This window comes from Arachis hypogaea, chromosome 17, assembly GCF_003086295.3.
Source record: "Arachis hypogaea cultivar Tifrunner chromosome 17, arahy.Tifrunner.gnm2.J5K5, whole genome shotgun sequence".
Taxonomy (NCBI): Eukaryota; Viridiplantae; Streptophyta; class Magnoliopsida; order Fabales; family Fabaceae; genus Arachis; species Arachis hypogaea.
In genome coordinates, this window is record NC_092052.1 from 5947877 (window position 1) to 5972621 (window position 24745).

General features: G+C 26.7%; 2 protein-coding genes and 1 non-coding gene across 3 annotated transcripts; all 3 read left to right on the forward strand.

Moving 5' to 3' along the window:
- Positions 1-8724: 8724 nt before the first annotated feature.
- LOC112764248 (leucine-rich repeat protein 1) lies at positions 8725-11693 on the forward strand. Its single transcript, XM_025809798.3, has 6 exons — positions 8725-9243; positions 9930-10001; positions 10168-10311; positions 10654-10725; positions 10826-10897; positions 11339-11693. The coding sequence occupies exons 1-6, from the start codon at positions 9023-9025 to the stop codon at positions 11409-11411; spliced, it is 654 nt and encodes a 217-aa protein (XP_025665583.1). The 5' UTR covers positions 8725-9022; the 3' UTR covers positions 11412-11693.
- Positions 11694-12512: 819 nt separating this feature from the next.
- Positions 12513-12596, forward strand: TRNAL-CAA (transfer RNA leucine (anticodon CAA)). The gene has a single exon. It is a non-coding gene; the product is annotated as a tRNA-Leu (tRNA).
- A 3638-nt stretch (positions 12597-16234) lies between these two features.
- On the forward strand, positions 16235-21670 carry LOC112764247 (L-ascorbate oxidase). Its single transcript, XM_025809797.3, has 5 exons — positions 16235-16997; positions 17658-17750; positions 17840-18052; positions 19219-19422; positions 20567-21670. Exons 1-5 carry the CDS (start codon positions 16683-16685, stop codon positions 21542-21544), a joined length of 1803 nt encoding a protein of 600 aa, XP_025665582.1. The 5' UTR covers positions 16235-16682; the 3' UTR covers positions 21545-21670.
- Positions 21671-24745: the final 3075 nt, after the last annotated feature.

Consider the following 24745-nt stretch of genomic DNA (forward strand, 5'->3'; position numbering starts at 1 on the left):
ATAAAATTATATTAAATTTTTTCTATTTTAAAAAATATAATTTAAAATTCTAATAAATTAGAATACATAATTTTTCATTCTAGTAATAAATATATACCGAGAGTACTGAAAGAGAATATTTTATTAATATTTAATTATAAAAATATTATTAATATAATATTTCTATATATATCTAAATTTGTCTTCTAATTCCATTCTTCTTAATCCTTTCTCTTCTCTATTCACACTTTTTAACTTCTTTCTTAAACATTTTATGTTTTACATTCTACTCCTTTTTTTCCCCTTTAAATTTGTATTAACTAAGGTAATTAACCACCATACTCTTATATCAGTAAAAAAAAAAATTAAGCTTGTAATGTTTCTTATGTTTTAGCTATTTAGACCTTTACTAGTTACTAGACACAATCAAATATAAAAATATTACAACGAAAACTTTAACCACAACATAATGTCATTCATTGAAATATAAAATCTAATTTTATCCTGATATCACACATCAGCTTAAGTTTTTAGCCTAAAACTATAGATTAAAATGCAATTATGTTATATATACACTAAATTAGCCATAACATCAATTTATTATATAAAGATTTAATTTGATAAAATTTGTTGAAACATACTCAATAATCAAATAATTCATTAAGTGAAAATAATTCATTAGGTAGATAATTTGGAGAAAACTAAATGTGATTCTTAATATATTTTAAAAATATTTTTACAAAATTACATAGAAATAAATCTAATATATAAATAAGATCAAAATTTAAATAAAAGTCTCTCATTTCTTTTAAGTATAATTTTTTTCATAGACTAAAATTAGAATATTAAAATTTAGTATTATATTTAAAAATTAGAGTTTAAAACTAAAATTTCAATATCAAAAAATAAAATTTTAGTCACTTTAATAATTTTAGAAAATAAAGACATAGAAAATAAAAATTTTTTAAAAATAATTAAAATTTTAATGACTTTTTAAAAAAAATCCTTATTTTTTTATTTTAAATTAATTCTTTAATTTTTATATTTATTTTAAACTATATATAATGTTCAATCTCTTAATTTCAATTTCTCTTTTAAAAGCAGTCTTAATATTTGGTATTCATAACATGTGAATTTTTTTTAATTTATTTTTCTGTGTTTTTTTTTTTTTACCCTTCTCCCCTCTCCTTCTTCTGCCGTTGCACTTTGAACAATTTGTTTAGCTGTGGTTTCTAATATGTACGGCTCATTAATCTGGTTGGGCATGTTGTTGACTAATGATGGTCACTTTTCCAATGTTCATCCTGAATCTCTCCAGGATGTCATTCGACTCTCTGATTAAACCGCTATAAGAATAGAAATCCCTATCTTAAAGGACTGAACCATTTACATTTATTTTGAACCAATCTTCTTCCAATAGAGTCCACCCAACCAGAATTGTGTGCCACACTTGTAAGGTTATTGAGCTCTTTTTCTTAAAACACAGCTTATCTCTTGTATTAACACTTTTTTTTGTTAGGTTTGAATCTATATTAATGAATTTTTTCTTTTTTTTTATACATTAAAAATATTGATCATTTAACATTCTTATCCTCAATTTAATTTTTTTTATTAAATCAAAAATTAAAAATTTTATTTAACTAATATATATTTTTTTATTTAGGTATTTATAGTGCATAATGATAACTAAATTCCTTTATAATTTTTGGAGTGATGACTAAGAAATCTTCTTTATACCTGTTTCGTCTAATTAAATCAAGAATGAATAAGATATAAGGTTAATTTGGATTGGTTTTTGAAAAAAAAAATTTAATTTTTTCATCTTTTAAAAAAGATCTTTAACAGATAAAAATTATTTTACATTTGCATAGACTTTTAAAAAAGAATTTTCAATTATTAAAAACGTCTTTGGTTTTTTTATTTTTAAAATAACGTATTTTTTTTCAAAGATATATGTTATTTATTAGAACTTAAAAAAATAACAAGAGATCCAAAATTGGAAACAATACAAGAAATGGGAGCCTCCCAAATAACACTAATGCAGGTGTCAAAGCAAAAGGAATTAAAGATAAGGAGAAACACAAAAATAAAGATATGTGGTGAAGCACTCAAGCACGAAAACCAAACAAATCAAGCAAGACTCGCTTCCAGAATCTGGTTGGTTAGCTTGTGCGAATCTTGAGCCAATTTATCTGGAGAGCACATTTCCTTGTCTAAGACATACCGGTTTCTTGCCTTCCAGCAATTCCAGCAGAACATTACTAAAAGTGTGTTTAGTCGGCGTCTATCCATCCGAATTCCCAGTCCCACGCATGCAAATTTTTTGCCACCAATGAAAAAAAGACTCTAAACAATCGTTTCACATTTTTTCATTAATCAACGCTGATTTTAAAACAAAGTATTGTTAACTTAAAAAAAAGTAAATAATTTATTTTTTTAATAAAAGTACTTTTTTTTAATACATATCCAAATAGATTTTAAATTGAAAATAAAAATACTTTATTTAAAAAAAATTACTTTTTTTTAATTCAAAAAAATCAATTCAAACTAGCATGTAATAAAAAATCTCCTTTTTGTTTAAACATAACCTATTAAAAATTTATTAAATCTAATAAATAAATAATATATTATCCCATATATATTTAAAAAATTAAAAAAATAGAGACTACAAAGTCTAAAAGTCCACAAAAAAAAATCAAAGACTACTATTCCTCTATTTGAGGTAAAGAATGTTTATATAAAAAAATTTTGAAATCAATTATTAATTAATTGCGATAAAACAGTCCGTTAAAATATTTAGGCTGATACTACTTTTATTTTGGAGAAAAAATATTTCAAATTCAATTTCATTAGTAACTTTTTTTTATTTGCAGATTACTATAATAATAATAATAATATTTAATTCAATTCACTTGTTATAAATAATAATGGTAGAAAATAAATTGTTTTAATTTGTTTTTTTTTATCCATCATGAATACATATATATCTTTTGATATAAAATTATATCAAATTTTTTCTATTTTAAAAAGTATAATTTATAATCCTAATAAATTAAAATACATAACTTCTCATCTTAGTAATAAATATATAGAGAGTATTCAAAGAGAATACTTTATTTATATTTATTTATAAAAATATTATTAATATAATATTTCTATATATATCTAAATTTCACTTCTAATTCCATTCTTCTTAATCCTTTCTATTTTCTATTCACACTTTTTAACTCATTTTTTAAACTTTCTTTGCTTCATATTCTACTTCTTTTTCTCTTTTTAAATATATATATATATTAACTAAGGTAATTAACCACCATACTCTTATGTAAGTGAAAAAATCAACTTATAATGTTTCTTATGTTGTAGCTATTTGGACCTTTACTAAATACTAGGCACAATCAAATATAAAAATATCACAACTAAAACTTTAACCACGACATGATGCCATTTATTGAAATATGAAATCTAATTTATTCTGATATCACACATCAGATTAAGTTTTTTAACCTAAAACTATAGATTAAAATGTAATTATGTTATATATACACTAAATTAGCCACAAAATCAATTTATTATATAAAAATTTAATTTGATAAAATTTTTTGAAAAGATATTTATACTTTTTAAAAACATAAATTCTTTATTTAAATTTGATAACTAAAAAAATGATATATTTATGCTTATAATTTCTAAAAGATAAAGGTGTTTTTGAAAGTATTTTAAATAAAATTTTTTAAAAATAATTTGTACTTATCAAAATTAAAAAATTTAATATAATCTCATATATTAATTAATATTCAAATTTAACTCATATATTATAATCTAATATAATCTCATATATTATTTATACACAAATATATGGTAAATGAGTTTTTGTTGTACGAGAACTAATCCGTAATTTGGGTTTCATTTAAGAATTTGTCGTTGGACAATGGATAATTGCAAAATTTAAAACTCTCAACACTTATTTAAGTGTATGAGTGAATTATAATTTAATTTTGGTACACTATTAGTATTAAACAATTTTATATATACATCCAATTATGTAATGTTAAGTTAGTAATAATAACTATTTTTAATATTGACATTATGAATAATCATTTAAAATAACAAATATGATTAGACAACTGTGTAAATTGTTCCATTAAAATTAAACTCATAAACTTAAGCTTATAAGTTTTTTTTTTTTTTTTAAATCTTTGTAGTTCTTTTTTTTCTTAACTAATCTAAGCCCAACTATTTAATAAATGGGCTAGTTTATGTTATGCCACTAGCTACTTCTCCTAGAATATCAAAATCTACTTACTGATCAGTATACCGAAAAAAAAAAAATCTACTTACATCACAATCATTTTAACAAATAAAACTTTAGTTTAGTAGAGTCAAATTTTAATAACCAGATACAAAATTTGAGATTTAACCAGGACAAAAAAAATGAGATGGTATTTTTTTGGTCTGCAGAATTATGAATAATTCATAAATTAATATATAATTTCTCTGTTTTTTCCTACTGGGCTCAATTGAACTAGGTATTAGTTAGAAGGGAATAAATCCTCTTAATTTTTTTTAATAACGAAAAAAATAAAGTGTGATCTCTCATAATTAATTTTATAAATGAGATAAAAAAATATAAAAAAATTAAAAATTATATTTTATTCTTTCAATTATTAAAAAAAATTGAGAAGATCCATTTCTTTAATTAGAGTCCTACAAATTAAACTTTAGGTGTAAGAAAGAAAAAAAAACGAAAAAGAAAAAAAAATAAAAAATCGTGACTTAATAGAAATTATTATTTAATTTAGTATTTAAATTGACATCCAATTTATGTTGCCTTATGACATTCAAGTCAACATGATAAATAGAGTAAAACATACGCGAAAATAGTTTTTATTTTTATTAAAAAAAAAAACACATATTAATGTGCATTGAGTGTCACTAAAGTTATTCTCGTTGTTGTTATTTCTAAGTTGCTGAAGAAAATAAATTATTTTTATAAAACATGTTTAATTGAAATGTAAAATGTAAAAATTAAGTTAAAACTTACTAAAAAATATATTATATAAAATTTTATACATTAAATTCATTAGTAATTTCTTTTTCCCATTTTTATCATCCTACTAAACAAAGCACATTCTTTAGTGATAATTTATAGCATTAACAAAAGTCATAAAATTAAAAAAGTGAATTCTATGGTGCTTATAATTTGGTGTTTAATTTTTGTCTAACTTATTTTTTATGGTAATTTTTGAATATTTAATAATTATTTATTTTTATACTTTTAAAATTAAATATTAATTTTTAACTCTTTTTGATAAGTTAGGCAAATACTTTTAAGCACCATAACAATCACCATTAAAAAATAGAATAAAATCCAAAATAACCCTTAACAATGACCTCAAAAGACAACGAGATCCTTAACAAAAAAAACTCAATCCGGTCCCTGACAATTGCTTTAAAAGGACAACGAGATCCCTGTGCCAAAAAAAATTAATGTTATTTTTTTTTGGCACAAGACTAATCAGTCCAAAAAAAAATCAATAACCGGATTGGGTGTTTTTTTTCTTTTTAGCATGATTATTTTCATGTACCAATATTTATTTTCATTCCATGAATTTTTTTTTTTTAATTTAATGTAACAAAGCCACCTTGCAGCTCCACAATCATATCATATATAAATAAGGGATCATTGCAATTAAGAATTAACCAATTTTACTACCAACAAGTATAGAGTAATTAATTATGGTACTAATAATATATATAGAGCCATAAATAAGTACCTTCCATCACACTTAATACATCACTAAGTTAGCGTTTGGTGTAGAGATAAAGACGGAAAGATTGAGATTGAGAGACAAAGACTAAGAGACAGATATTGAAATAAATTTCAGTATTTTGTTTGGTACAAAATGAAAGACAAAAATTAAAACAATAATAAAATTTTAATTTAATTTATATAAAGGGTAAAATTAAAATTAATTAATTAAAATAAATGTATTTTAGGTATAAAATATTATTAAAATTTCAGTCTCCATTTCTAAAAATTTTAGTCCCCTATGCCCTCACTTTTTTGAGGTACTAAAATATTAAAATTTTAAAGATAGAGACAGAAATTTTAGTAATCTCTAAACCAACAAACATGATATTAAATATAAATCTCTCAATTTTTATATAAAATACTTCAATACAAACGATAACTAACTACTTTACCAAAAAGATTACTAAGTACCCTCTAATCATAATCCCAACAACAACAAAAAAAAAGTCAAACACTACTTGGACTTGATTAAATATATAGGCCTTTCCCCAAAGAGTCTAGTTCTTTTTAAGAAATAATTTTGGTTTCGAAATTATTTTTATGTTTAAAATTTCTTTAAATGTGTGGACTTGACAATTCAAAGTTTCAAATTTATGATGTAACAAGACAAACATCATTTAAAGTTTATGTGGGGTTTGGTTTGGATTTCCACCCTCATTTATATTATACATAATGCATAGGGCTCTCCATTTTAGAGTTTCTTAATTAATATATTTGTGAAAGAAGTCTACAGTTACTGTTATTTTCTCATTTTTTAATAATGATAAACTTCTTGTTTGAAATGAAGTGAACAATAGACAAAATAAATATCCTAATTTATTAAAAAATATTTTTTATTTAAGCAAATTTGTTGAAAAATAAGTGTCATACTTTAACTCGACTTTTTAACAAAATTAAATAAAAAAATTATTTTTACATATATACATATTTGATAACTAAATAAAAAAATTATAACCTAAACATGTCGTCTTTAAAAAAAAGAGAATTGACATTTAAATAACATAAGAAATATATTTAATTTAAAGATAAATCAAGACATTTTAGTTTTTCATTAAAATATTAATTTGTTTCAAATTTAATGTAAAACTATTTTTTCCTCTTAAAAAGTATTTTTTTTAAAGAAGATATTTTTCTTGGAATCAGTCCAAACAAGCCTAAAGCAAATTTAAATAGATTTTCATAGTTTAAAAGACATTAAATGATTTTATTCAAACAAACCTCTTTCTTTACTTTTTGAAGATTTGGAATGAATTATATTTTCAAACAAACATAAAAGGCTAACAAGTCTCATCTAAATCCACTATAGTTCACACCTTAACTTGACAAGACACCATTCTAAAACATAAACTAATAAAATCATTTCCGATTCGTCTACCACTATTTATTAACATAAAAGTCAAACGGCACAATGGCACCTTCCTCCAATAACCAAATGGAGAATTTTCTTTTAATTATACCAATTAAAAAAAACTAATTTAAATTAGTCGAGTGGTTAGCTCATTCGTCAATAAGTGTTGATAGTTTGAATTTTATTTTACGTGTATATACCTCATTAGCCAATCATAAATATCTTAAATAGAACTCAAATTCACAATAAATTAATCATTTATTTGACAAACTGAAAAATATTGTAAAAAAATTGAAAAACAAAATCAATTAGAGAATTATTACTTTACTCTACCTATAAAATCACCAACATGTAGGTCAGATTCTATCACTACAACTTGATAAACTCCTCAATTCAACCCAACAAAGTATAATATATAAAAGAATAAAGAACTCAAATTAACAATAAAGGTTCAAAACATAATGATAATACAGCTTTTGTTTTTTAGAATGTCATTTTATACATTTTTCTTTTATATTATATGTTTGTTAAATTTTTAGAAAAAAAAAACTGAGGAATATTATCAAAATAGAGTTTAATTTTGATACACTTATAGTATAAAGTATTTTACACAGTCGTACAATTACATCTGTTTTTTTATGACAATTCATACATTAATGTAAAAAGTAGTTATTTTTTTATGTAACATTAAGCAATTGAATGTACATGTAAAACTATTTTACACTAACGATGCATCAAAATTAAATTCTATCAAAATATATAAGAGTATCAATATTCATTCCCTCAAAACATTTATTATTTTCACTAATTTTTTTTCTTAGTTTATTCCTATACTATTTATATCATTATTTAACTAAGAATTCTAATATAGTTGATATTGATTCAATGTCTTAAATCTTTAACCAAGAACTAAATCCTAATAACATACACCAAAAAAAATTAATACACTAATAATGTAAATTATACACAACATCTGATCATACATTAAATAAAAATAGCTAGTTTTAAAGTTCAACACTTAAAAAATCTACTATTATATGAAATTATATAATTGGATCACCATCTAAAATTTGTTATAGAATATCAAAATTAAACTTCAAAAAATCCTTTAAAAAAAATTCATAATCTCAGGAACACTATTTAATATAAAATGATTTAGTAACCAATAAAAATGACAAAATAAATGCATAACTCTCACATAATACAAAAAATAATTTTTGTGAGCTTTTATAACCAAATACGTTTATGATACTCTTTAGCTAAATTAAAAAGATAGACAAATTCTTAATAATAAAAAGTATATTAAAATATAAAACATGTATAAAATAAAATAAAATGAAATAATATATTTATACACAAACAAATATATAAAATTTATAGCCAATGAGTTATAGCTCAAATGACATAATTTTCTCATACTCAATTAAAATGTTTTTCGAGTCTCCTATCTTTAGTAAAAAAAAATAAAATAAAATCTATAGTTCAAATTGGATAGTCTCTCCATACTCACCTAAAAAGTCGCCAGTCTCCTTATTTTCGGTTAAAAAAATATATATAAAAGCTAATTTAATAATTATTTTCTATGAACATTTGAATTATGTATTAATTATTAAAAGAAAATGGGGGGAGGCAGCAATGTTTTACTGCTATGTTATTCCCAAAGCCGATACTCTCTTCTTCTCTCATACTCAAAGATTCTCTCTCTCTCTCTCTATTTAGTTTCTGCCTTGAGCTCCTTCTTCTTCTTCCTCTTTCTATTATTATTTTCCACCAAACCCAAACACAAGAAACCATCCCAAAACCCAAACCCTAACTCAATTCCAATTCCAATTCCACTACCACGTGTTCAGATCAAACGCTAACTGCTTCGTTTTCACACCATGGAACTACAATCCCTATTCTTCTCGTTCCTCTTCTGCTTTTCGCTAACCCTAACTGCCGTTCACCTCGCCGCCGCCAATTCCGAAGGTGACGCACTTTACACTCTCAAACGGAGTCTCTCCGACCCCGATAACGTTCTCCAGAGCTGGGATCCAACACTTGTTAGCCCCTGCACTTGGTTCCACGTCACCTGCAACCAGAACAACCGCGTTACTCGAGTGTATACTCTCTCTCTCTCTCTCTCTCTCTCTCTCATGTCTTTGTTTGTGTGTAATTGTTCTTTTTGTGTAGTGAATAATGATTCTACTCGTTTCTTCTTTGACATTTTGCTCCCCTTTGTTAGATGGGGGAAAAATTGAACTTTGCCTTGTTCTGTTTCATGGGGATATGATCGGGAAATTGTTAATTTTTTGTACTATTGTTCCTTTTTTTTGGGGGGAAATTGTTATTAGATTTGTACTTTTTTGCTTGTTGTGGAGTTTTTTCTTCTTAATTTTTGTTCTTTTTACTCTGTAAGTCAACGCTTGTAAATGAGTTTTATACAGGAGTGATTCTAATTTCTGAGGTTCGTGGTTGACTGAAGGGATTGGGTTTGTTGTTGAAATTTCTTGATATTACAACTTTCAGTTTATGTTTTTGATGCTTCACTGTTTTAAAACATAGATGTTCTTCTTCATGTTTCTGTTTGCAGAAAAAGCTTTAAAGGAATTTAGCTAGGTGCCTCTAATCCGTATTGTGTTTTTGTTTTATGGCAGTGGCTAAGTATCTCTTTGATACTTGATTTGATATTCTTCAACCTGTTAATGTTATATTTTGGAATAGAAATTGCTAATTTTGGATTGACTGAAGTAGTTAGTATTCCATTGATATTTTTTGTAATTGATCATCTTGTGTTACTTTCTGCAGGGATCTCGGTAACTCTAACCTATCTGGACATTTGGTACCTGAACTTGGGAAGCTTGAGCATTTACAATATCTGTATGTTATATATGCTCTTTGGTTTAAATTTTGTTTGTTACCGTGGGTTTACGAATGTCGAACGAGCACATAGCATTTTTACTGCAGTCCGCTGTTTGTTGTAGGTTGTAGTGTTTCATATTTGTTAGTTTTTGCTGTTTACTTTGTTCTCTTATTGCTGATACAGTGAGCTGTACAAAAACAACATTCAAGGAACTATTCCTCCGGAGCTTGGAAACCTCAAGAGTCTTGTTAGCTTGGACTTGTATAACAACAACATATCTGGCACCATCCCTCCTTCACTTGGGAAATTGAAGAATCTTGTTTTTCTGTAAGTATGATTAATGACTATTAGTATGACTAAACTATTCCTCCAAGATGATGTAGGAAATATCCAAGAACCTTTTCAACTGTTAAATCCTTTAACTAGGCTTCTAGCTCGGCGTGAGATTAATTCATCAATTAACCCCTTGAAGCTAGGTAAAATAAGTTCCATAATTTAGATAAGAAATAACCTGACCTAGTAGTCCCATTCTGGAGTGTCGGTAGATCTTTGCGTTTTTCAATATGATATGGCATGACTTGACACATCAGTCAAAATACTTATTTTTTGTTACTAATTTGTCATAAGAATCACCAGCTTGCATGTTTCTCATAAGTTTTTTCTTTGCAGTCGACTTAATGACAATCGATTAACTGGCCCGATCCCCAAGGAACTTGTTGGTATATCAAGCCTTAAAGTAGTGTAAGTCAAACTGTTGTCTTTATCTTTATATGTTCATAAAATTGTATAGTGATATTATGATGTGTGCTTACAAAGAGCCTAACCGTCCACGTTATCTCAGGGATGTCTCTAACAATAACTTGTGTGGAACAATTCCTACCTCTGGGCCATTTGAGCATATTCCATTGAATAAGTACGTTTTTCAAGTTTATTTTCCATCTATTTAACTACTATTTGCATGTATTTTTCTCTTATTCTTCATGTGGAGCTATTCATTGGTTTTTTCTTGACCCTTATATGTTTTGGTTTGGAGAAGAGGTAAGAGGGGCATTGTGGGGGATGCAATTTGTTGTTTGATGGTGAAGATATGTGGTAGTAATATTGTATGTGAGTGCACATTATATAGGAATGAAATATTTTTTATTTAGTTGGATCCCTCATGTAGCAGCATGCTATTCGAAAATGGGAATTTATTCATTTTCTTGTCATACATGAGTTTCTTTACATTTTTTACTTTTCAGTTGCAATCATTAAAGCTTGCCTTTTAGAATTTAGCCACAATATGTTTTCAGCTACCTGGCTATCTTTTTCCTCGTCCTGTTACTGAACGAAAATCTTTGTTTCAATATTGTAGCTTTGAGAATAACCCTCGGTTGGAAGGCCCAGAGTTGTTGGGACTGGTGAGCTATGACACAAACTGCTCATGAACTTGATGGTTTGGTTGGGATCTCAATCTGGGTTGGTTGGAATTATAAATATGTATTATTATTATTATTATTATTATTCTGAAAATTGAAGTGTATTACCTCATAGTGTAATGGGCAGTGGTAAATGTAGTCCTTGGTATATGTAAAAAGAAAATCCGTTTACATACTGGAGAAGAGCATTGGCATTTGTAACAACAGTATTGTGATCTTCCAATGATGTTGAAGACATTAATATCCTATTGATGTAATACTAGAAAAGAATCGACTTGGTTACTGATGAAACTATTTGTGATGCTGTGCTCTGTTGTCTCATCTATTTGGACCCTGTTTCTGCTAATTACCATAATACAAACCAAATAGGATTGTAAGGATTATCATCTGGGTAATAATGATTGGTGTATTGTGTTAAAAATTATACCATTGAATTATCTTGGTGCATGATCTGAGTCCCAAATTTAGGACTAATTTGGTGGATGACAAGTTTGATGAACTTCAATTAACAAATAGTGGTGCTTTTCACTTCCCGCCTTTGGGGTTCAACAATTAATTATTGGAGACAATAAAGCTATTTTTGATGGGTTCCTTTCAATCTTTAATTTGTTGCAGATTGTCAGGTTTCCGGGAAACATGTGAAACAGATGCTAGGGAAAAAGTATTCAGTACTATGGCACTTAAAACACTTACTGTTTTGGTTAACTGAACAAAGGACCAAATTAGATTCAATTATGAATGCTCCCAAAAGAGCAATTCTGCAATTAACACAGTGCAAGTTCAATGCGAATCTAACTTCTTTAGAATGAAGTCTCATGCTAGATTGCCAGTATTCAATACAAGTATTGATATTTTCACACCTGACAAGGGGCTCCATAGATAAAGACAATGTTATATTTGAAGGTTCAAAACAAAAGCTCAATCGGTTAATTTTAGTTTTTTTTTATCCAAAATTTTAAAAAAATCTATGTGGTTTCAACAATTTCAATGAAAAGTTAGTTAAGTTAGTTAGTAATTGCAGTTTCCATTGGTATAGGTTATATAATTTTATGGACACGTAATTCACTATATTTATATATTAATAAAAATTACAACATGAATACCAACAAGGTCAGGATGGCCGAGTGGTCTAAGGCGCCAGACTCAAGTTCTGGTCCTCTAACGAGGGCGTGGGTTCAAATCCCACTTCTGACATGTTCTCATTTTTCAACATTTTTTTGTCATGCAAAGTTTTACCCTGTTTTTTCTAAAAGCTTCACTAATAATAAGTCATGACTGCACATCCTTTTAAGGCAAAGTGTGGGCCACCATACACTTATTATACGGACCTTTCGAGGAAAATCTTGGGCCCAAGATACATAATTAGAATTTGAATTCTTTTCCCCTTGTGTTTTGAGGTGAAGTTGGGACAATTATTGACCTGTTTCCTAGTCAAACTACATTATATCAAACCAGGATGTAACATGAATCATTCAATCTTTTTCACCATTTACATTTAAAATATGTTTTTTTTTTATTAATGAGTTAACTTGCTATAATGCATCTATATGTCTATATATTGTTTTTCTCGAAGCATATATTAATATTCTTTTGTCTATTGTGGTTTGTTAGAAAACCAGGTATTGCTTGAAAATTTTGAGTAACACTAAGCCTTCAAGAAAGCTCTCCTATTCTATGTGAAGATTATTAATTTTTAGTTCCCTATAGCTTTCAAACTTTCCTAATAATAATGCTCTAATCATGGAATTTTTTTTCTAATATTAAATTATTATGAGTGAAAAATTTTTAAAAAATACCCAAATTATGTGTTATACGTTGCTATAGAATTTTATAAAATGTCAATAATATTTTATCTTTTTATAATTAAAAAATATTTTGAGATAATATTCAATTTGGTCCATGAACTTGCATGCAAGTCTCAATTTAGTTCCTAAAGTTTCAATTGCCTTTATTTAGTCCCCAAACTTTGTGAACATAACTCATGTTAGTTCTTGAAATAATTTTCAACGTACAAATGTTAATGGAACACTGTCGTGAACAATCGGATGCCGCACTAAACTTTGTAAAATGATGTCGTTTTAGGTTTGATACTCAAATAACCCAAAAACAACATCGTAAATGGTGTTTATTAAAATTTTACCTAACAAAATAAGTGATACGATACCGTTTTTGAGCTATTTAAATGCCAAAATCAAAACTGTATCATTTTACAAGTTTTAGTGTGATATCTGATAGTCTATAACAGCGCTCCATTAACGTTTTTATACTAAAAATCGTCTCAAGGACTAATATGAGACACGTTTATAAACTTTGGGGACTAAATAGAGGCAATTAAAACCTCAGAAACTAAATTGAGACTCGCGTTTAAGTTCAGGGACCAAATTGAATGTTAACTCAAATATTTTTTTTAAACAAAATGTCAGTCTGTTACCATAACAGTATAAAATACTAAAATAATCAAATATTTTTATATTTCACATTAAAATTATCTATAGCTAAAAAATTAGCCGTAATCATGGTCTGTTAATTAGAAATATATATTTTGAACTAAATGATAGTTTTTGAATTTTCAAATAATTTAAACATGAATCTGTATATTTGTGTCAATTATTGGGTTGTATGCATTCTCATCATCTCATGTGCCAAACTGCAGTGACAATGTGACATAGTTTCCTAATTGAGCTTTGCTGCTATGATATCACACATTTCTGTTTCCATCAACTTTACTTTAGTTATCAACTTTATGCAATTGTGGAAATTACACCAAACACACCACTAACCTAAACTAATGTCTCACACAAATATATAAGCATAATTTATAGAACATGCCCATCACTACATGACACATGTGCTATACATCAAATATTAAATAAGAGGCCCATCATGATCAATAATAAATTTACATTATTTGTTTAAGCATGAAATATATACTCACAAAAAACACAAATTATTTCACCACATAATCAAAAGTAACAAATTTTATATCTACTATATTTAAATTATCAAAATTATTATTTATATATCAAAATCAGCTACTATTTATTTGTTTATAAATATATATTATTATTTAATTTATATTTTAATATATATTTTATACTAGTGGATGATTTTAGTATTTGATTTTTGTGTACATTTAGAATGATTGTTAAGTTATTTATATTGTTAATATATTAAAATTAAAATTTTATTTTAATCAAAATTATTTATTATCATAATATAAAAATCATCGTCATTACACAATTGTCTGTTGTGGATGTTGAAAGAGTGTCCATATATAAAATTATAGGACATTGATAAGGTAAAAGAAAATTTTCCTTTTGTAGAGGTTTAATTTATTTTATATAATAATGATAATAATCTAGTGTGTGCACTCCATAGAAGTGCAGGGACAAAAATGGAGTGGGGACCATAGAATATATACTATAACCCCTCAAATGTCTCATTGTCTAATTTTCATATTGAAGGAGAATAATTCTTGTGACTTTGCTCTTTAGCTCTAATTTAAACACAAATCCATAGAAAGAAATGAACCCAATAAGTTATAATTACACCACAGTCTGTCATTATCTAATTTTCATATTCCAAATATATAAACTAATTCATCTTTATAAAAAGCTAAATTATAATTAGTTCAACAAAATTTTCTAATTTGAGTAACAACCTTTTTTTTGTTATTTTTTATAATTAAATAAAATATTTAATTTTCAATTTAGATTAAAAAAATAAAATTTAAGTTTAAAAATTATTTTGCTGACATCATTGCATGCGAAATATGTATAAAGTATTTGTTATTCATTTGGCTTTTATCCCTCTACTTTGAGATAATCTTACCTTTATTTGAAATTTTTTAATATGGTTAAAAAATTTCAAGATCAGGTAACTTTACATAAAATTGATAGTTGAGAGTCAATTAAATAGTTTAACTAAATTTTCATCTAAAAATTTTTAGTTATTAACTTCACATAAAGTTGACTGCATCTGAGTTTTCACTTTCTAATATACACAAAATTGTAAATATTTTATCCAAATTTAAAATTAAAGAATATTTTTATTTAAATAAAAGCTTTTTTCTGGTATATCTAGATATGTATCCTTTTAATTTTATGTAGGTAGCAACATTTTTTTTTATTTTTTTTCCCTTTGAATTTAAAGATAAATTTATTTTGTTGTCTACAGTATTTTTTAATTTGATAGGATAAGGACTAATAAATATTAATAACTAATATGATTTAATATTATTTTAGATTGTAACTGAATTTGAATGAGACGATAGATTTACCTATTTCTTGAAGAGTTAGTTATATCAAGTTTAAATCTCAGCTAAAAATTAGAATGAGGGTTAGTAATCTTATAATGTGAGTGGGTGAGTGTGTGAGTGGTGTAATGGCAAAAAAAAAAAATGTTATTTTGGATTGAGCATTATCATTATTCTTAGTTCATTTTGAGAACCACTTTTGTCACAAGTTGCAATTTAGGAATGTTCTTAAATCAATAGGGAATGGAACCTGAAACTTTTTAGGGATCAATAGCAGTGCATTATTCCATCTTTGATACTTTGTTTTAGGGATCCATCAATACTTTATTCTCATGAATTATTATATTCTTTTTCCATTGATCAAATCAAATCTGCTTAACTATCTATTATTTTCATTTTGGATCACTCATTTTTTTTCATTTTTATTTCTTAATAATGTGCAAAAATATCATTGATGTAAAGTGTTTTTGGCTTCTTACTTGATATTCTTTTGGGGTATAACTTGGCGAATATTATGTGTATTTTATGATATTCTTTAATTTTCGATACTTAAGTGAGTATTGTTTGTATTTTATATAAAGCTAATTAATTTTATCTTGTAAAGTGACTTATATAATCACTTTGATATCATAATTAACTCTGATATCATATTTGTTAGTCAGTTATAATTGTATATAGTAATAATGACAAAAAAAAATCAACCTTATTGTATTTAAAGAATAAATATTCGTTGTGTCAGTTACAACTAAATTATAACAGACAGATCATAAAGTAACTAAACTACTCCAGAAAATTATGAACATGCATAATATGACTTTAATTTCTTTCATACCATAATTTGAGATGATTAAACTTTAATTTGGAGAAAAATACTAATAAATAATTAATAAGCTTAGTACAACAGCAACACTCATAACTCTATTCTATATATATATGTATACATGGCCTCCTTAGCTTACCACATATATATTTCTAGATATACATACAACCAGGCACCAGCCTTATATACTTAGTTAATTTTGAGAATGAGGTTGAAAGGTGCAATAAGAAGTATTAGGGTTTGTTGGTCCATATGGTTAGGTTATGTGATAGTGTTATTATCAATATTAATGGGATTAATAGGAGGAAGTAGTAGTGTTAGAGTTAGAGAGTATAAGTTTGAAGTGGGATACATGAAGAAGAAGCCAGATTGCATTGAGAATAGTTATGTTATGGGAATCAATGGCCATTTTCCAGGTCCAACCATTAGAGCTCATGTTGGAGACACTCTTCATATTTCACTCTTTAATAATATTTCCACCAATGAACCCACTTCTATTCATTGGCATGGAATTTCACAGGTTCAATTCCTTTCCCATCTTCATTTCATTATAATATTTTCACATTTTCCTCCACTATTTTGTTTGGTTAGTAATACTAAGAAGACAAAAAAAAAAAAAATTTCGTCAGAACTTGTCTTATTTAACATTTAAATTAAATTTTGACTATTTTTAACTAAATTTTTTTGTTATTAAATATTTTTGTATTAAATCTGATATTTTTCTGTGCACCAACCGGTTTTTTTTTTGGTTGAATTTTTCTCTTTTACTATATAAGATATGATATTATTTGAATATCTAAATATATGATATCTATAAATACCAAAGTCTATCTAGTTAGAAGTGATGAAAAATAAGAGTTTGAGAATTAGAATAATAAAAAAAAGTATATTGAATGAGCTCAAAGGTTACAATTTATAAAATAAGTGTTATATATTAACTAATACAAAATTTGAGAGTTTAATGTAGTAGTTGTTGGAATAATATGATTTTCTTTTAATTTAATGATTAAATGAATCTATGTAAAAAATTCATGATTTTATTATTTTTTATTTTTCAAAGATGTAACTAGTATTTTTCATATATAATAAGAAGAGTATGGTTGAGTACTTGGATCCAATTAATTAATGGTATATATATTATTTTCAAATTAAAATAATTTTTTTTGTCTTGGTGTTTCAGCATGGAACACCTTGGGCAGATGGAACTGCTTCAATTTCACAATGTGCAATAAACCCAGGAGAAACTTTCCATTATAGATTCACTGTTGATAAGGTAATTAATATATACATTATTATTTAATTATTTGGCTATATAACATATATAATTAAGCATATTAATTGATTAATTAATATATGGTGAAGGCTGGTACATACTTCTACCATGGACACTATGGATTGCAAAGATCAGCAGGGTTATATGGTTCTCTAATTGTGGATTTGGCATTGGGACAAAAAGAACCATTTCATTATCATTCTGAATTCAACCTTTTGCTTAGTGATTGGTGGCACAATACTTCTCTTCATCAAGAACTTTCCCTCTCTTCCAAACCATTCCAATGGATTGGAGAACCCCAGGTATATATATATTTTATAATATACTTATATTTATACAAATTTAACCAAACAAATACATATCTAGATGATATGTTGTTGATTATTATTATTATTATTATTATTATTATTATTATTATTATTATTATTATTTTAAAATTTAAAGTACACTCCAACATTTGACATGCATTGTGACATAGGAATAAAGATAAAAAAATGGAATATTTTGAATAAACGGATTCAAATGCATTGCAAATCAAAATCTAACACGAGATATGCTTAAAGGTGTAGTTAGGAATACTAACATGAAGAATAAAAGCATAAATGTTCTTTGTCATATATAGACATATAGTACATTTTAAAGAATATTTAGAGTAAAGTATATTCTGATTTGAAATTTTTGTCAAAAATTTTAAAAGTATTCTGAATTTTATTGCTTCAATTTTATTTACATAAAAAAATTCCAACTAACTAATTTTTCAAGAACCTTAAAATCAAGTATTATTGCTAAATTGATTCTAAATTTTTTAAAAATTTAGCTACTAGGAATATAATCGATATAAATAAAAAAATTTTGAAATAAAATTAAAATAATTTTAGAAGCATTTTTAAGACTTTTGACAAATTTTAAGAATAAAAAATATACTTTATCCGAATATTTATAGATCAAATATTCTTAGACCATTTTCATATTATTAATGTGCTAAAAATCCATATAAATGTGCTAGCAACTACTACTATCCTATATATCTAAGCAGATTTAAAACCTACTATCTCGCGTAAGTTGTGCATTTTAAAATTAATTGCTTTTGATATAATGTAATAACTAATAATATATAATTAGATGTATATGTTAAACATACAATTTTATTCTCTGAGTCTATGAAAATTAAATTTAAAAATTAATATTGTATTATTATTATTATTATTATTATTATTATTATTATTATTATTGATGTTGTTGTTAATAAGTTAAGAGGAGTGATAGGGGTATCAACTTTTATGATTTGTAGCCATCAAATAACCATCAATGATGATTTTAATGGTGTGAAATTAGCATGAGATTTCATCCAATAACTCACTTTTTCCTACTGGTTACATGTTAGCCAGAATTTGAAAAAGTTGCTGACCCTAGACTTTTCCATAAGTTAATGCTAACTAATAACATTATTTCGCTATTATTGTTTCAGTCTTTGTTGATTAATGGAAGAGGACAATATAACTGTTCCATGGCAGCTAATATTGTGAATAATAATGCGACGTTACCCCAATGCAAATTTAGAACAAGTGATGAAGAGTGTGCACCACAGATTCTCCATGTTCATCCAAACAAGACCTACAGAATCAGAATTGCTAGCACCACTTCCTTATCTTCTCTTAATTTCGCCATTTCAGTAAGTTCGTTACTATATTGATTATTATATAAGTTTCAATTTAGTTAAGAGTTTAATTTTAATACACTGAATACAACCGTCTAATTATATCTGTTCTATCTTTTAAATGACTATTTACGCGTTTAATCTAAAATATAGTGTAATTAGATGCACGTCTAAAATTTTTTTAGACTTCACACTATATCAACAAAATTATTTTTTTTGATTAATTAATAATTTATGTATGTCTCATTGAAAAGGCATAATGGTGGATTTTAATAAGTTTATATATATATGAGAATGATGCTGAATTCCACCTAGTACCACGAATTTTAAGTCTTTAACTGATGCAGTATGAATTAAAGGAAGAATAATTAGGGTCTAGTTGATAAAGGTACATATAATAAAGCACAAAAGGTCAAGAAAGAATGAAAAGAAGCTATGGCATAGGAAAATGATAGATCAATATTTATGTATACCCATTTTAATGAATTAAAAAAAAAAAACCTTCAATTGGGTGTGCTAATAAGTTAAATCAAACATGTTTTTTCAAGTAGAATTAAATATGGAGGATTTGTTAGTAGTGATCCATATAGAAATACTCTTTGGTGATTAGTGGAAGTAGCAGGGCTTTTTAATAATTAAATTATTAGTGTTAATTAGTTTAGAAAAGGCTTTGGATTTGAGCAAGTAGGTGAATTGGTCATAACCTAATTTATTTTAGTCGAGTATAAATAAATAAATAACTTAATATAAAAATATTGAATAAATATAAAAGTTAATTTTTAGTTAGTTAACATTAGTTATTGTTTTATTGCAAAATTATTCTTTTAAGTTTTAACTATAATATTTTACAGGATTTAATTAGGATTTAGAGTTAAGATTTGAGATTTATAATTTAAGATTTAAAGTTTAAAAATTATGATAAAAAAATTTAAAATAAAAAACAATCTAAAAAATTAATTAATATTGAGTAAAAAAATTAGCTTTTAAATTTAACTCTGTAATATAAGTCAATATAGTATTAGAGATAAAATATGTTTATTTAACTTAATCTTTTTAAAGCAAGACTCCAAATCTTAGAACATGTACTCAATTTCTCATTTCTTAATTATATATTTGTCCTAATTATTATTTTTCTTCAATTTGTGCATAATTATTGTAGAATCACAAAATGGTGGTGGTGGAAGCTGATGGGAACTATGTTGATCCCTTTGAAGTTGATGACATAGACATATACTCAGGAGAGAGCTATTCAATCCTCATAACCACAAATCAAAACCCTAACAACAATTATTGGATCTCAATTGGTGTTAGAGGAAGAAAACCTAACACCCCACAAGCCCTAACAATCCTAAACTACAAAAATGCATCTATTTCTTCCTCTAATATTATTATCCCTAATTCTCCACCACCAATCACACCCCAATGGAATGATTTTAACCGTAGCAAGACCTTCACTAACAAAATCCATGCCCTAATGGGTTCCCCTAAGCCTCCAACTCACTATGATCATAGGCTTCTACTTCTCAACACACAAAACCTAATTGATGGCTACACTAAATGGGCAATTAACAACATTTCCCTAGTGTTGCCACAAACTCCTTACTTGGGTTCCATTAAATTCAAGATAAATGCTGCGTTCGATCGTAGACACCCGTCTGAGAAATTTTCTAACGGTTATGATATTTTTAGCCCGCCGATAAACCCTAATGCGAATTTTGGAAATAGGGTTTATATGTTTAATATGAACCAAGTTGTTGATGTGATACTTCAAAATGCAAATGTATTATCCGGAAAGAACAGTGATATTCACCCTTGGCACTTGCATGGACATGATTTTTGGGTATTAGGGTATGGAGATGGAAAATTCAAACAAGGTTATGATGAGAAAAAGTTTAACCTAAAAAATCCGCCGCTAAAAAACACGGCGGCCGTCTTCCCTTATGGGTGGACTGCTTTGAGGTTTAGGGCAAATAACCCCGGAGTTTGGTTCTTCCATTGCCACATTGAAGCTCATTTGCATATGGGAATGGGTGTGATCTTTGCTGAGGGCGTTCAACTTGTGAAGGGCATACCTAAGCAAGCTCTAGCATGTGGCCTTACTAAGAAGATAATGTCCTTCAACACAACTAATAATTAGTTTGAACTTAGGCACTCTAATTGTATATGCCCTAGCCCTAATTAATTTCTTGTTAATCTAATTGTTACAATATATATATAAATACTATATCAATATACTAGCACTAATGTTTCAATTTCTATGATATTTCGGTTGGTATCATTTCACATTATAGTTTTACCTTCATCAAGACATCAACCTTTTAAGGATCACACTAAGTTCAAATTTTATTAGAATTACTATTCTAAAAATTAAAGATGTAAACTAATTTAATATTTATTAAAAAAATTAGATTAGTTTGAGACAAAATTTTCTAACGAACTATTCATTTTGGATAGTTTTGTCAAACTAATTTAATCTTTTTTTTTTGGTCAACTAATTTAATCTTTAATAGGTGTTGAATTAAGGCTCATTTTTTGGGTTATGAAAGCTGCGAATGTGTTATGCGTAGTTATGGATGTTAGAGGTGGTAGACCAATTTGTGGGACAGCTTTTTTGGTAAGCAAATTGGAGGGTCCGTTTTGCATGGAGGGAATATCTGAAATTTACATGAAGCTTATCGGACCCTCCGAGTTCTGCATGAATGAATTTTTTTTTTTATTTTTCCTCGACAACTCGCATAGTCTGTGTTGTAGTGAACAAGTCGGACTGTCCGATAAGCCTCGCTCCACTCGCACCGTCCAATTTCTTACCTGCTGACACCACATGCAGGTAAAGCACACCTGATCCTCATAACGGGTCTTACCCATTCTAACTTCCATAATAAAATTAAAAAGTGTTGAATTAATGTACGTATTATTAGAATCGTTGGCAATAAAGTTTTTGTAATTTTTATAAGCCTTTGCTTTTTTTTTTTTTCCACCTTTGCCTTTGCTTTTTATTCAAATGAGAAAAAGTATAATGGGCCTAGCCCAATTATCAGCAATATAGTTAACATATAGTAGAAGCAGTATATATAGATTATGGGGTCAGGCCCAGTTGGAATTAAAACAAAAAGAAATATAATACATTATATAGAGTTTGGAGTTTGGACTTGTAATGAAATTAGCATGACCGAAAAAACAATAAAATTGTTAAAAATAAAAATTAATTAATATGTAAAAAACTCAATAACCAAATTAATTGTTATCTCGTTATTCTTACCAACCTCTTCTTATTAAGCATACATAAGAAAATGATAATAAGTTGTTGTTTGTGTTTCTACTTTGGGAATAGGGTGGTGGACTACCTCGTGCTAGGGTAGTAATCTAATCTATGTTGTGTTTTATACCTGCAATTTTGTACGCCTGGGATTTTTGTGACAAAATCACAAAATATGTTGAGCAATGCTATGGTGGATACGGGTGTACATGGTCTGGTCCGGTCGGTCTGAATTTGAATATTTTAGGGAATAATTTAGTGTAATTTTACTAGATTTATGATCGGATAAGAATCTAAAAAATAGACTCAGTCATTATTTAAAGTCGGATTTGGGTTAAGACGAATTCGACTTCATACGATCGATGTGTATCCTAAGGGAACTAAAAAAATATATATATTTTATATGTTTTAAATTAATTCCAATATTATGTTATATTAATTATAAGTTTATTGTTTTATATTTAATCACAGTTGTTAAATTAGAAAATAGATCCAAGAAGCATCAAATTAGAATTTATGAATAAATTCAAATTTAAATATAGATATCAACTTCTCGGTAACAAGTTTTTTCTTTATAAATAAGTGCATCATAAATAAATTTTTTTATAAATTATTGTTAAAGCTTTAAAGACCTAGTTTTCACCCGATTTGAACCCGATATAATTGTGGTCCGAAAATATTTAGATTTCATTCGGTTTAAAATCGAGTTAAAATCTAAAAAAGAGATCCAATGTATATTTAAAATTGAGTATAAATTAGGACAAATCCAATTTTACCCGATCCATATACACTCCAAACGATAAAAAATGATATTGAGTGCAGAATAAAGATTATACTTTTTTAAATAGGAAAAAAAATATGAAATAGAGATATCATGTGCAATACATACTTCTTTAAAAGATTAGTTTCAATCTTCATTCTTTATCCAATTTTATTCTTCATCAAAGAAATCCTCCTAAATACAGTCACCAAAAACAAAGAAATTAAAATATTAAATATGATATACTAAATTTGGAATCATCGTATCAAAGAATTAATAAAAAACGGTGCACATATACAATAATCAGTCCTCTATATATTCAAGCCCAACATGAAATTCCAATTGTCATGAAAATAAAATATATAAAAATATCTTAAGCAAGTGTCGGAAGTTTGAATTTCGCTTTATATATGCAATAACTCATTGGTTAACAGTAGGGCTGGAAGTGAGCCGAGTTGAGCTGAGCTAGACCAAGCTTAAGCTCGGCTCACAAAAATTGAGTTTGGTTCACGGCTCGACTTATTAACAATCGAGCCTATTTCTTAAGCTCAAGCTTGACTCACCAAAAGCTCACGAGCTGGCTCAAATAATAGAAACATAAATACATAATCTATAATTCTATATCAATAAATTATAACTTATATATTTAAAAAAAATTAAAAGATTAGTTTTATATATTGTTATCTATTAATAAATTATAAATTTTTTATTTATGTCCTACATCAAAATTATATGTAAAAAATAAATATAAAATTTTAAATAATTAAGATCATTAATATATATAATTATATATTACTATTTCATATGTATATATATAATATTAAAAGTATAGATTAAATGCATATATGATGTGTGTATATATATATATAATCGAGTCAGCTCACGAGCTAATGAGCTGAGCTTATCCAAGCTTAAACTTGGCTTATTTAATTTATGAGCTCAATTCCAAGCTCAAGCTTGGCTCACTAGCTCACGAGCTTAGCTTATCGAGCTATTAACGAGTCGAGCTCGAACGAGCTTATGAGCTGGCTTGACTCACTTCCAGCCCTAGTAAACAGTAAACCCTTAAATAGAGTTTAGTATTACGGCAGATTAATCTTTGACCTGTCAAGTTGAGTGATGTCGTGGAAAACCAATATATATGTTCACTAAAATTTCTTTTTTTGGTTGTACATCTCAATCTAAAACCTAAAACACTAAAAGATTAAAAAAAAAAAAAAATCTAGCACCTAAAATGTCCTAAAAGAACTTGTATCCTTTCATCTTTTCTTGCTTGCCCCATTCCTCTTCTCCTTCACACATGGTGGGTCCAATTTTATTTG

Excerpts from the sequence above, each read along its gene's own strand:
- LOC112764247 (XM_025809797.3), top strand. The coding sequence starts at position 16,683 with ATGAGGTTGAAAGGTGCAATAAGAAGTATTAGGGTTTGTTGGTCCATA. Across the intron at positions 16,998-17,657 it reads ATTGGCATGGAATTTCACAG|CATGGAACACCTTGGGCAGA; the intron begins GTTCAATTCCTT and ends TTGGTGTTTCAG. Across the intron at positions 17,751-17,839 it reads ATAGATTCACTGTTGATAAG|GCTGGTACATACTTCTACCA; the intron begins GTAATTAATATA and ends TATATGGTGAAG.
- LOC112764248 (XM_025809798.3), top strand. The coding sequence starts at position 9,023 with ATGGAACTACAATCCCTATTCTTCTCGTTCCTCTTCTGCTTTTCGCTA. Across the intron at positions 10,312-10,653 it reads TTGAAGAATCTTGTTTTTCT|TCGACTTAATGACAATCGAT; the intron begins GTAAGTATGATT and ends TTTTCTTTGCAG. Across the intron at positions 10,898-11,338 it reads GAGCATATTCCATTGAATAA|CTTTGAGAATAACCCTCGGT; the intron begins GTACGTTTTTCA and ends TCAATATTGTAG.